This window comes from Malaclemys terrapin, chromosome 21, assembly GCF_027887155.1.
Source record: "Malaclemys terrapin pileata isolate rMalTer1 chromosome 21, rMalTer1.hap1, whole genome shotgun sequence".
Taxonomy (NCBI): Eukaryota; Metazoa; Chordata; order Testudines; family Emydidae; genus Malaclemys; species Malaclemys terrapin.
In genome coordinates, this window is record NC_071525.1 from 14,981,856 (window position 1) to 14,994,270 (window position 12,415).

A 12,415-nucleotide genomic window follows, 5' to 3' on the forward strand; every position below is an offset into this window, starting at 1 on the left:
CCCACACACAGGGGAAGGTGATTTTTGTCCCCCACCTCTCAGCAAGGGGAGCAGCGCTGGTGAACAAAGGGGGCAGGACTAAGGGCTGCCCTAGGAAGGGGCCTCAGCCAGATGGCATCAGCCAACAGCCCCCGGGCACCACTCTCCCTGCCAGCCGCACCCCTCTCCTCAGCCCTTCCTATTGGCTACTTTAGGTTCCTCTCCACTCAGCCTGCTGGCTCTTGCGGGCCTCAGCCAGTGCCTGAGGTGCCAAACGTGCGGTCAGGGGCAGTGGGGGCGGGGGGCCCTGGCAAGGTCGGTGCTGCCGTACTCAGCATTGTAACAGCTAAATCCCTTAGGCCCAGGAGTCCTGGCTCCCCCCTGCTCTAACCACTAGATGCTGTTCCCCTGCCAGGGATAGATCCCAGAAGTCCTGGCTCCCAGGCCTGCCTTGCTCTAACCTCTAGACCCAACCCCCTCCCTGAGCTGGAGGTAGAACCTAGGAGGCCTGTCTGTCTCCCCCCTTTCTTGTCTTTACTCTAACCCCCCCCCTGCCCCCCCCGCCCCCCATCACAGCAGCACAGGGACAATATACGGTATTATTTACAGAGCTCTGGCTGGGGTAATGGGGCAGGGGGCATTGGGCGGGTCTGGGGGAGGGGGACAGAGGAATGCTGATTTTTCAGTAGCTGCCTCCAACCTGTGTGGGCCCCCCCCCCCCCCCCCCAATCCCAACATGGGCACTAACTCCGCAGGCACCCCCGAGGTCCCTACTGCCCCCAGGTGGGGGCCCCTGTCACTGAAACTGCTGGTTATTGACCAGCAGGGGAGGCAAGGGTTAAAATTCACCACCCCGTTGAGGTTGAAGCCTGTTGGACTGTCAAGTCTTGAGTTACCCCCCACCCCAGAGTGGGCCTAGCTAGCCCCGTAGCCTCCCTTCCTCCGCAGCCCGTCCCCTCCCATCTGCGCCATGGGCCCATCTAGCCTGGCATCCTGTTGCCCTGGTTCAGCCCCGGGGGCCAGCAGCTAAGAATCCAGCCCATGCGCCACCTGGGGGGGGGGCCTTGATCACAATTTTATTTTAAAAACAAAATTAAAAACCGAGGACAAATTAATTTGAAAAAAAGTAAATAAAAATCCAACTTAATGGGGAAAAAGGCAAACAAAACAAAACCTCTGGTCGAATGACTGGCCGGGCCAGGCCCCCGTTTGAACTGACCCCCTTAAACGGGAACTAAAACAAAGGGCAAGTGGGGTGGGAGTGCCTGAATTTTCCATTTATTGTTTTTTAAAAAGGAAAGAAACAATGGAATGAAAACAGAGCAAATGTCGGTACAGAGAAAAGTGACAGAATCAAAGCAACAGGGCATTAGCGGGGGGGGGGGGTCAAAAGAGTAAATAAAACTAACTTGAATTTTAAAAATGAGACCAAATGACTCAGTAACTGAACCCAAACATTTAATTTATGGGCCATGGGAACAAAGGTTTAAAGGCTGAAAATGAAATGAAATAAAAAACGTGAAATGAATAAAAAAGGCAGTAAATGTTTTTCTTTAACGACTCTGTGAATGACTCATCGGTTTAAAAGCAGGACCTGACAGAAAATTGAATTTTTTTTTAGTTAAGGAGGATTGTAAATGAATAAAAATTTGAAAAAGACACAATTGAAATGGAAACTCCAATGCTGAAAAAGCCACAGGCCGCTGGCTCTTAACCAGAACCCTTTGTCAAGGGGTGGGGAAAAAACAAGTCTCTTAAATCCATTTTTAAAAATGTAGCACGGAAAAATGGCTCTTAACCAACCCCAGAAACGATTTTAAAAGGTGGTGGTGGTGGTGGGGGGGGGGGGGTTGGCATCAAAATAGGATTGAAAAGTCGGTCCCTGGTGCTGTCCCCCCCCGGTGGGCATTGCTGGCATAGCGCCCTCCTGCTCCCTTCCCCCTTGTCTGCATCCTGTTCTGCACCCCCACTGTCGGCATCCCTGGTGGCCATGGCTGGTGCTGCACCCCCATTGTCTGCGTACTGTTCTGCACCCCTAGTGACCCTGGCTGGTGCTGCAGCCCCTTTGTCTGAAGCCAGTTCTGCGCCCTGGTGGCTGTGGCCTGGTGTTGCACCCCTCCCACTATCTGCGTCCTGGTCTGTGCCCCCAGTGGCTGTGGCCGGTACTGCACCCCTATTGTCTGCGTCCCATTCTGTACCCCCCCCCCCGGTGGCCGTGCCCGGAGCTGCGCCCGCCATTGTCTGCGTCCCATTCTGTGCCCCCCCCCCCGGTGGCTGTGCCCGGAGCTGCACCCACCATTGTCTGTGTTCCATTCTGTGCCCCCCCCAGTGGCCATGCCCGGTACTGCACCCCCAATGTCTGTGTCCCACTCTGTGCCCTCCCCCGGTGGCCCTGTCTGGTGCTGCACCCTGCATTGTCTGCGTCCTGTTCTGCGCCCCCGGTGGCCGATGCTGCACCCCGCATTGTTTGCGTCCCGTTCTGCACCCCCAGTGGCTGGTGCTGCACCCCGCATTGTCTGCATCCCGTTCTGCGCCCCCGGTGGCTGGTGCTGCACCCCGCATTGTCTGCGTCCCGTTCTGCGCCCCCGGTGGCTGGTGCTGCACCCTGCATTGTCTGCGTCCCGTTCTGCGCCCCCAGTGGCTGGTGCTGCACCCCGCATTGTCTGCGTCCCGTTCTGCGCCCCCGGTGGCTGGTGCTGCACCCCGCATTGTCTGCGTCCCGTTCTGTGCCCCCGGTGGCTGGTGCTGCACCCTGCATTGTCTGCGTCCCATCCTGCGCCCCCCTCTGCCCCGGCGCGGGGCTCAGGCACTCAGGTCGATGGTGATGTGCCGGTAGATCTGCGTGTCTCCCTTGAAGCTGGCAGCGAAGACAAAGTCTCGCTGGTGGACGGCTAGGTGGGCGAAAGAGCGGGGCGCCTGGGTGTTCAGCTCCTGGAAGTGGACGAAGAGGCCCGAGCGGGCATCATAGCGGTACACCTGGCTGAAGGAGTAGTCGTTGCCCAGCACTGCATAGCGGTGGCTCCCAATGCCCAGTGGCTGGAAGACCATGGAGCCGCGTGATGGCATGTGCTGGACGTCCCGGAACATGGAGCCCTCCCAGCGCATCACCTGAGGAGGCAGAGAGGATTGTGGGTTATGCCAGAACTGCCAGCAGGGCAGAGAGGCTGGGGATTACAGTGGATGAGAAGCCTGGCTGGGATGATTTAGTTGGGGTTGAGCATGGGGTTGGACTAGATACCTCCTGAGGTCCCTTCCAACCCTGAGATTCTATGGGTAATGCCAGACTGGAGGCAGGGGGCATCATGGGGAACAGACAGCATGCCAAGAGAAGAGCATGATGGGAGTGGCTGAGTGGGAGCAGCGCATGATGGGAGCATATTGGGGGCAGAGGCAAAGTCAAGAGTATGCTGGGAGCAGCTGAGCAGAGACAGAGAGCATTATGGGAGCAGAGCATGCTTGGACCACTTGGAGCGTGCTGGGAGCAGGGCATTCTGGGAGCACTGTTAGCAGGGTACACTAGGGGCATTTTGGGGGCACGCTGGGAGTATGCTGGATGCATGCTGGGAACGGGGTGCATGCCGGGTGTAGGGCATGCTGGCACTGGGGGCACGCTGGGCGTAGGGCAGGCTGGGAACAGGAGGTACATGCTGGGCGCAGGGCACGCTGGGGCACACCGGGTGCTGACCTTGGAGTCACCAATGAAGCGGGTCAGACAGACGTAGACTTCCCCGCGCAGGCGGAAGTGCTTAACGGCGTAGACGTCGTCCATGTCAGGGATATCTGTGTGGCGTAGGAAGGCACGGCCGGGCCGGCTCCACTGGTAGACAACAGGGCGCTGGGAGCTGCTGGCCAGGATGAGGCTGGGCCGGCCGGCGAGCTCCAGGAACTCCACGTGGGTGTCGCGGTGCCAGGCGTGCAGGGCCTGGTGAGCGTAGAAGCCGCGCCCGCCCCAGCGGAAGAGCGTGGTGGCGCCCGCCTTGGAGCTGTCGGCCACAGCCAGGAACCAGTCGCCGTCCACCCGGAAGCTGGCCAGGGCGTTGGGCTTGCGGATGCGCTGCGGGCCCAGCTCCTGCAGCCGCACGAAGCGCCCCGAGGCCTCCTCCCGACGCCACACATGGGACCCCCCGGCGAGCTGCGCCAGCACCACCAGCAGCCGCCCCTCCACCACCAGCGGCTTGCAGGCCACAGGCGACGAGCCTGTGGGGGCAGGGGTGAGGGGGGCTGCCCAAGGGGGGCAGGGATTGGGGGGCTGCCCAAGGGGGCAGGGATCAGAGGGCTTCCCAAGGGGGTCAGAGGTTAGAAAGAAAGGTGCAGGGAAGGAGAGGGGTTCAGGGAGGCTGCACAGGGGGAGGGTTTTTGGAGGGAGGCTATCCCTGGGGTGGGGAGATGGGTTAAGGAGTGTCAGGGGATCTGCCCAGCGGGGAGAAAAGGGGCAGCTAGGGGCTGGTCTGAAGGTAGGGGTGCCTGGGGTGGGTGATCTTGGTGGGGGGAGGGGGCTGTCTGGGGATGTGGTCTCCAGGGTGTCTGGTCTCTGGGCTGTCGGGGGCAGGGTATCTGGCAGTGTGTGTGTGGGGGGACATCTGTCAATCACCGCTGATGGAGGTGTCAGTGTGGTCACAGGGGGGCACTGGAGGTATCCCCATGGGTGGGGTGCAGGAGGCACTGTGGGGGCATGGTGGGGGGCAGAGCAGGGGGCTGTGCGGGTATCACCGGAGGTGGGGTGCAGGGGGCACTGTGAGGGGGATGGTGGGGAGCAGAGTAGGGGGGCTCGGGTATTCCTGGGCGCAGGGCTCAGGGGTCTTTGAGGGTATCCCCGCAGGTGGGGTGCTGGGGGGGCAGAGCACATGGTGGGGGGGGGAGGAGCACAGGGGGGCTCTGGGGTATCCCCAGGGGCAGGGCTCACGGGGGCTGTGAGAGTATCCCCGCAGGTGGGGTGCAGGGGGCACTGTGAGGAGGATGGTGGGGAGCAGAGTAGGGGGGCTGTGAGGATATCCCTGTGGGTGGTGTGCAGGGGGCGCTGGGGGGCATGGTGGGAGGTGGAGCACAAGGGGGTATCCCTGGGGGCAGGGCTCAGGGGGGCTGTGAGGGTATCCCCACAGGTGGGATGCAGGGGGCGCTGGGGGGGCGGAGCACATGGTGGGGGAGGCGGAGCACAGGGGTATCCCCGGGGGCACGCAGGGACGCCAGGGCCCTCGCTCACCGTTGATGGAGGCGTAGGCCCGGAAGGCCCCGTCCAGGTGGTCCCACTCAAGCAGGCTGCAGCGCCCGGCGAAGGGCTGGGTGATGGCCACGTGCTGCTCCCCCTGGTACCAGAACGGCTCCACCGACAGCGCCTGGAAGGGCAGCGACTGGAACAGCGCCAGCGCTGGTGGGGGGTGAAGGTTAGACCGGGGCTGGGAGACAGCTGGGTGCTTGGATTCATCCCCAGCTCTGCCCTCACCTCTGCTTCCTATGCCAGCCTTGAGACAATAGAACCCAGGAGTCCTGGTTCCCAGCCCCCTGCCTGTTCTAACCACTAGACCTCCCTCCCTTCCTGGGTCTGGGGATAGAACCCAGGAGTCCTGAGGCTTCTCACACAGCCAGCTCCGGGGGCTGTGTATGGAGCAGTTTGTGTCTCACCAGGAATTGGGTTGAGATGTAGCGAGGGCCATGAGCTAAGAAGCATTTTCCCTTCCAATGGGTTCACCCGGTGCTGAGATGCAGCCACCTCTGGGGCGGGGCAGCTGGGGAACAGCCGCACATAATGTCACACAGGGACGGCTCACCCGGCGCTGAGATGCAGCCACTTCTGGGGTGGGGCAGCTGGGGAACAGCCACACATAATGTCACACAGGGACGGCTCACCCGGCGCTGAGATGCAGCCACTTCTGGGGTGGGGCAGCTGGGGAATAGCCGCATATAACACCGCACGGGGCTGGCTACTCGGGGCTGGGTGCGGCTGGCTCAGGGGTCCCATACCGGTGGTAATGCAGTCAAAGTCCTGGAGCTGCAGCTGGCTCAGCCGGGTGCCGTTGAGCTCGGCTGGGCCCTGGCATTCGCCCAGCTCTGCGCTGGCATTGGTGCTGCTCAGCCACTCCACCAGCCACTTGATCCGGCAGTCGCAGTGGAAGGGGTTCCCCCGCAGGTCCCTAGTGGGAGAATCGCCCCGCGTGGGGCCGTGTGGGGCCGGGGCACATGGGGCAGGGGGGCCGGAGCCAGACAGCAAGGCCCTCCTCTGTCCCTCCCCTGCTGTTGCCCCCTCCTCACATCTCATTTCTTCCCCCTCCTCGTTTCTGCCCATCTCTACCCCCCACCCCTCCTCCCCATCACCTCCCCCACTCCTGACCGCCAGTCCCACCTCTGCCCCCCCACTCACACATGGGTCAGGGCGTCCAGGCCCCGGAACAGGTGGCGCGGCAGCGTCTCCAGCTGGTTGTGTGCCAGGCTCCTGGAGGGGGGGAGATGTCAGAGATGGGAAGGGCCCCTGGGGAGCGCTCGCTCCCATCTGGCCACAGGGCAGGGTCCCGTGGGGACAGGGGGGTCCCAGTGTGTGTGGGGATGGGCTGGGGGGTTCCACTGGAGGGGGGCTGTCGGTGGGTGGGGGAGGAGTGTGGGGATGGGTTCCCTTGGGGGTTGTCCCATTGGGGGGACTCATTTTAGGGGTGACAGGAGTGTCAGGGGGAGGGGTCCCCTTGGGGGGTCACATCAGGCTGATGTTGGGGTCTCGGAGGGGGGTGTTAGTGCCAAGGGATTGTGACCTCTGGTTTCAGGGATCGCAGGGGGATATCAGGGCTGGATGTCAGGGGGTTCCTGGGGGGGGGTCTGTCAGTGTTGGGGTGGGAGTGTTGTGGGGCCGAGGGGGTCAGAGTCACAGGGGTCCCTGGGGTCTGGTGTTGGGGTGCTGGGGGGGGTCACTGTTGTCTGTCGGTGCTGGGGGGCTGGTGAGGTCCCCAGGGTCCATTGGTTTCCAGAGACTAGGGGGGTCACTGTGATCAGTGCTGGGGGGCCAGTGGCCATGGGGGGGGGTCACTCACAGATGCACAAGTCCCTTGAGGCCCCGCAGTGCGTTCTTGGAAATGGAGCCGACTTTGTTGTTCTCGATGAACCTGTAGGGGGCGGGAGGGGAGACTCTGTCAGTGGGTCACCCCTTGTGTGCCCGCTGCTCCCCTCCCCACACAAAGTCCCCTGTGCAGACTCCCTCTTGCACCCCCACCCCTCGCACACTCACAGATATTCCAGGTGCAGGAGTCCCACAAAGGCATCGTCCCTGATCAGCCCAAGCGTGCTGGACGTGAACAAACTGGGGAGAGAGGGGGAGTCAGCGCCCGCCGAGAGCCCAAACTATTGACCCCCCTCAGTCCCACCCCACAGCCTCCGCTCCCCACAGACAGCCTTGTCATGGCTCCAGAAGGGGGGCCTTATGTTTAGAGTGGGCAGGGACTGGGAGCCAGGACTCCTGGGTTCTCTTGCTCGCTCCGCCACAGACCTGCTGGGTGAATCTGGGCAAGTCATTTCCCTGCTCCGTGCCTCAGTTTCCCCTTGCCCCCTGTGTCTGTGTAGATGGTGAGCTCTGTGGGGCAGGGCCCATCTCTCGCTGTGTCTGGGCGGCATCCGGCCAACAGGGCCCCAATCCCAGCTGGGGACTGTGAGCATTCCTGGGATAATGGTGAGCGCCTGCCCCCCCCCAGACTGCCCCCTCTGAGCAGCACACACCCATTTGCACACTCACCTTCCCATGTGCACTGGCTAGAGCACATCCATTTGCACACTTACCTTCCAATGTGCACTGGCTGACACATACCCCTTTGCACACTCACCTCCCCGTGCACAATGACCAGCACACACCCATTTTCATGCGTACACTCTCCCCGCACCCAGGGGCTGCCATGCACAGATGTGGCTCTCTCTTGCAAACTAGTGAGTTGGGGGTGTTGGTCTCCTTACAGCAGCTGCAGGGATGGCGTCTGCAGGAAACTTCCCTCTCGGAGCTCAGTGAATCCGGATCGCACCAGGGACCTGGGGAGGGGAGACGGGGCGTGAGGGGGCTACGGGTCAGAATCGGCACCAGCACTGGTGCTGTACCCATCACCAGGACTCCCACAGAGAGAGCACAGCACCACGGGCAGCTCCAGAGCCAGGAGAAGAACCAAGTCCAGAACCAGCTCCATCAGACCAGCACCAACACCAACATCAGACCAGCACCACCAGTCCAAAACTAGCTCCATCAGACCAGCACCACCAGTCCAGAACCAGCTCCATCAGACCAGTACCAGCACCAACATCAGACCAGCACCACCAGTCCAGAACCAGCACCATCAGACCAGCACCAGCACCAGCACCATCAGACCAGCACCACCAGTCCAAAACTAGCTCCATCAGACCAGCACCAGCACCAACATCAGACCAGCACCACCAGTCCAGAACCAGCTCCATCAGACCAGCACCAGCACCAACATCAGACCAGCACCACCAGTCCAGAACCAGCTCCATCAGACCAGCACCAGCACCATCAGACCAGCACCACCAGTCCAGAACCAGCACCATCAGACCAGCACCAGCACCAGCACCACCAGTCCAAAACTAGCTCCATCAGACCAGCACCAGCACCAACATCAGACCTGCACCACCAGTCCAGAACCAGCATCATCAGACCAGCACCAGCACCACCAGTCCAAAACTAGCTCCATCAGACCAGCACCAGCACCAACATCAGACCAGCACCACCAGTCCAGAACCAGCTCCATCAGACCAGCACCAGCACCAGCATCAGACCAGCACCACCAGTCCAGAACCAGCACCATCAGACCAGCACCAGCATCAGACCAGCACCATCAGACCAACACCAGCATCAGACCAGCACCAGCACCACCAGTCCAGAACCAGCTCCATCAGACCAGCACCAGCACCAACATCAGACCAGCACCACCAGTCCAGAACCAGCACCATCAGACCAGCACCATCTGTCCAGAACCAGCACCATCAGACCAGCACCGGCACCAACATCAGACCAGCACCACCAGTCCAGAACCAGCACCATCTGACCAGCACCGGCACCACCAGTCCAGAACCAGCACCAACTTTTGACCACAACCAGCACCGCCATCAGGAACAGAACCAGCACTAACAGGAGATCAGAACCGACTTCAAACCAGTCCCAACAGCAAACCCAAAGCTGATCCAGAGCCAACACAGAACCAGAACCAGCACCAGCCTCCTGCCAAGACCCAGGTTCAACAGCACCACTGAGAGGCGGAGCCTGGAGGCCCGAGCTAAAACCAGCTGGGAGGACGACGTTAATCAGAAAAAGGTGGCTGATAATTGGACTCATTTCAGAGCCCCGGATAGACCCTGAGGTGCCGGCATGTCACGGGGTGGAGGAAGGCTGCGCTGGTGACAAAACCAACCCGCTTTAGAGGGGTCGTGAAGGCGGGTCTATAACCTATATAGCGACTGGACGGAAGGACGGGGATTGATGAGTATCAATCGGGGGTAGTTTAATGTTTCCCTCCACGTTGTTGGTGATAATGTTGAAGAGCATCATTTATCTTTCTCCTTTGCCTTGGGGCTCCTGGGACACATAAACAGAGAAATCTTGAGTAGGGCCAGAGAGGTTACTGGACCCTGGTGTGAACACGGCTGGACTCCTGTATCCAGTTCAAGAAGGAGGTTGATAAATTGCAGAGGGGTCAGAGAAGAGCCAGGAGGATGATTAAAAGATCAGAAAAGTCCAGGAGCTCCATCGCTGTAGCTCAGCACAGAGCAGGTCCAGGGGTGACGTGATCCCCGGCTACAATAGAAAGTTAGTAACGGGCTCCTCAGTCCAGCCGAGGAAAATCTAACACGGTCCAAGGGCTGGGAGTCGAAATTAGACAATTTCAGACTAGAAACAAGGTATAAATTGTTAATGGCGAGAGCAATTAACCATGGGAGCAATTAGCCACCAAGGGTCGGGGATTCTCCATCACTGGCAATGTTTAAGCCATGATTGGACATTGTCGAACAGCTCTGCTGTAGGGATAACTTGGGGCCGTTCTCCGGCCCGGGAGTCCCACAAGATGCTCACAATTGTCCCCCCTGCCTTGGAATCTGGGACTCAAGACAGATCCAGGAGCCTCCCGGCACTGAGCCAGCACCACTATCAAAGCATGATTAGTACCAGTGCCAGAACCAGCACCAGCACCAGAGCCTTCCCAAGGGGACACCATGAGCAAGGCCACCAGCACCATCCAACCCAAACCAGCCACAGCCCAAATGCCCACCCCAGGTGCAGAGTTGTAGTGGAGCTAGTGAATGGCCAGCAACCTCAAACCAGAATCAATACCTGAACCAGCACCAACATCAAATCAGAACTGCTCCCAGAACCAGAACCAATATCAAATGAGAACCAATAACAGAACCAGAACCAGCACCAGTGTCAAACCAGAATCACTATGAGAACCAGAACCAATACCAGAATCAGCACCAACATCAAATCAGAACTGCTCCCAGAACCAGAACTAGAACCAAAACCAATATCAAATGAGAAACAATAACAGAACCAGCACCAGTGTCAAACCAGAATCACTATGAGACCGGAACCAATACCAGAATAAGCATTAATGTCAAACCAGAACCAGCACCAACATCCAAGTGGCAGAAATACCAGCAGTGACATTGAACCAGTACCAGAACCAATGGCAGAATCGGCTTCTCGCCAGGCCCCGTACCAGGGCTGACACCAGTGTCCCACCCGACACAGTGCAGTCACCCACCCCAGCCTCAGCAGCTGCCAAGCAGGTAAATAGACCAGAACTAGCCACAGCAACAGCACTGGCACCAATGACCAACAAACCCAGCGCCATTGAATCAGAACCAGAATCAAATCACAACCCCAGCTGCAAGTAACAAGGGATTGTGTGACAGGGCAGGGTGGTGAGGAGGAGGGTGCAAGGGTGGCAGAGGGCTACTGGGGGATCTTACAGGGAGGTGATGTCGGGGGGCAGTCCTCGGGGGACCCCGTCTGTCCTGTCACATAGTGCGTTGTCCTGGGTGCAGCTGCAGACGATGGGGCATTTCCGCCTGGGGGCCCGGTGCCGCTCACCCCCCGCAGCTGCCAGCAGCAGCAGCACAAACAGGGGGGCACAGGCCCATGGTCCCCCCCAGCCCATTGTCTGGCCCAGGGGTCGTGGGCTGCTCCCCCCTATACAGTCCTGGGACCCTCTCCACACTGGGATCCTTCTACCTATCCCTGAATTCCTGATTCTTGCTATGCAGCTCTGTGCCACCCCTGTATCTATCCCTCTATCCACCCCGTATCTCTCCCTCTAGCTACCCTTCTATTCACCCCTGTATCTATCCATCTATCTACCCCTCTATCCACCCCTGTATCTATGCATCTACCCCTGTATCTATCTCTCTATCTACCCCTGTATCTATCCAGCTACCCCCCTATCTACCCCTCTATCCACCCCTGTATCTATGCATCTACCCCTGTATCTATCTCTCTATCTACCCCTGTATCTATCCAGCTACCCCTGTATCTACCCCTGCATCTATCCTCTATCTACCCCTGTATCTGCCCTTTTATTTTTCTGTCTAACCCTGTATCTACCCCTCTATCTCTCCATCCGTCCCTGGTTCTGTCCCGCTGTCCCCCTGCGATCTGGGTCAGTCCGCCTGTCCGTGCTCTCCCGTCCCGCTGTTCCTGTGGCCGTCCCTTCCTCTGTGAGTGGCAGTGCTGCCAGCCAATAGCTAGCCGGAGATGAGGCACACTGGGGAGGGGGGTGTTGACCAGGGGCGGGGCCATAAGTAAAGAAAAGGAGGGGGGCAGCTCAGCCCAGGGGCTGGGAGGAGGGGCCGGGCACTAGGACTCCTGGGTTCTATCTCAGCTCTGGGAGGGCAGTGGGGTCTAGTGGCTGAAGGGGGGAGGGGGAGCTGGAGCTGAGAGCCAGGACTCCTGGATTTTATCCCAGCTCTGGGAGTGGGAGAGGATCTAGCGAGTTAGAGCAGGGCTGGGCACCAGGACTCCTGGGTTCTAGTCTGGCCATGGGAGGGCTCAGCAGCTGCCGACTGGGCCATTCCCTGTTTGTGCCAAAAAGTGAAGTACTGCGTGTCATGGAAACAAGCCATGGGGCTGGAGTGAGGAGGTGGGGGTCACCCTGGGGTGATGGTGGGGGCAGATTTGTATAATTTTTGGTGGTGCCCAGAACGGGTCAAAGTCCTGTCGTCGTCCCCCTCCCCCCCCCACAGACACACCTGCCTAAGGCTCTGGGAGGGAGTTGGGGTGCAGGAGGGATATGGGCTCTGGGAGGGAGTTTGGGTGCTGGGTGCAGGCTCTGGGCTAGGGCAGGGCTTTGGGGTGCAGGAGGGGGTGTGGGCTCTGGGAGGGAATTTGGGTGTGGGCTATGGGCCAGGGGTTGGGGTGTAGGAGGGAGTGCGGGGGGGCGCGCCGCATGGAGCGAGGATGGGCAGGAAGTCG

The 12,415-nt window shown here is 59.8% G+C and overlaps 1 protein-coding gene across 2 annotated transcripts; it reads right to left on the minus strand.

The window, feature by feature from the left end:
- Nucleotides 1-1,420: 1,420 nt before the first annotated feature.
- Nucleotides 1,421-11,638, minus strand: LOC128826917 (leucine-rich glioma-inactivated protein 1-like). 2 transcript variants are annotated; one of them, XM_054010473.1, is made up of 9 exons: nucleotides 10,918-11,638; nucleotides 7,903-7,974; nucleotides 7,187-7,258; nucleotides 6,993-7,064; nucleotides 6,335-6,406; nucleotides 5,938-6,107; nucleotides 5,180-5,344; nucleotides 3,665-4,176; nucleotides 1,421-3,087 (listed from the first exon to the last, which is right to left on the minus strand). In XM_054010473.1, exons 1-9 carry the CDS (start codon nucleotides 11,103-11,105, stop codon nucleotides 2,782-2,784), a joined length of 1,629 nt encoding a protein of 542 aa, XP_053866448.1. In that variant the 5' UTR covers nucleotides 11,106-11,638; the 3' UTR covers nucleotides 1,421-2,781. The 2 variants fall into 2 exon arrangements, with proteins under 2 accessions (XP_053866448.1, XP_053866447.1); XM_054010472.1 differs by having other exon boundaries at nucleotides 5,824-6,107.
- Between the last annotated feature and the right edge of the window lie 777 nt (nucleotides 11,639-12,415).

Excerpts from the sequence above, each read along its gene's own strand:
- LOC128826917 (XM_054010472.1), bottom strand. The coding sequence starts at position 11,105 with ATGGGCTGGGGGGGACCATGGGCCTGTGCCCCCCTGTTTGTGCTGCTG. Across the intron at positions 7,259-7,902 it reads ACGCCATCCCTGCAGCTGCT|TTTGTTCACGTCCAGCACGC; the intron begins GTAAGGAGACCA and ends CTCTCTCCCCAG. Across the intron at positions 7,065-7,186 it reads CTCCTGCACCTGGAATATCT|GTTCATCGAGAACAACAAAG; the intron begins GTGAGTGTGCGA and ends CGCCCCCTACAG.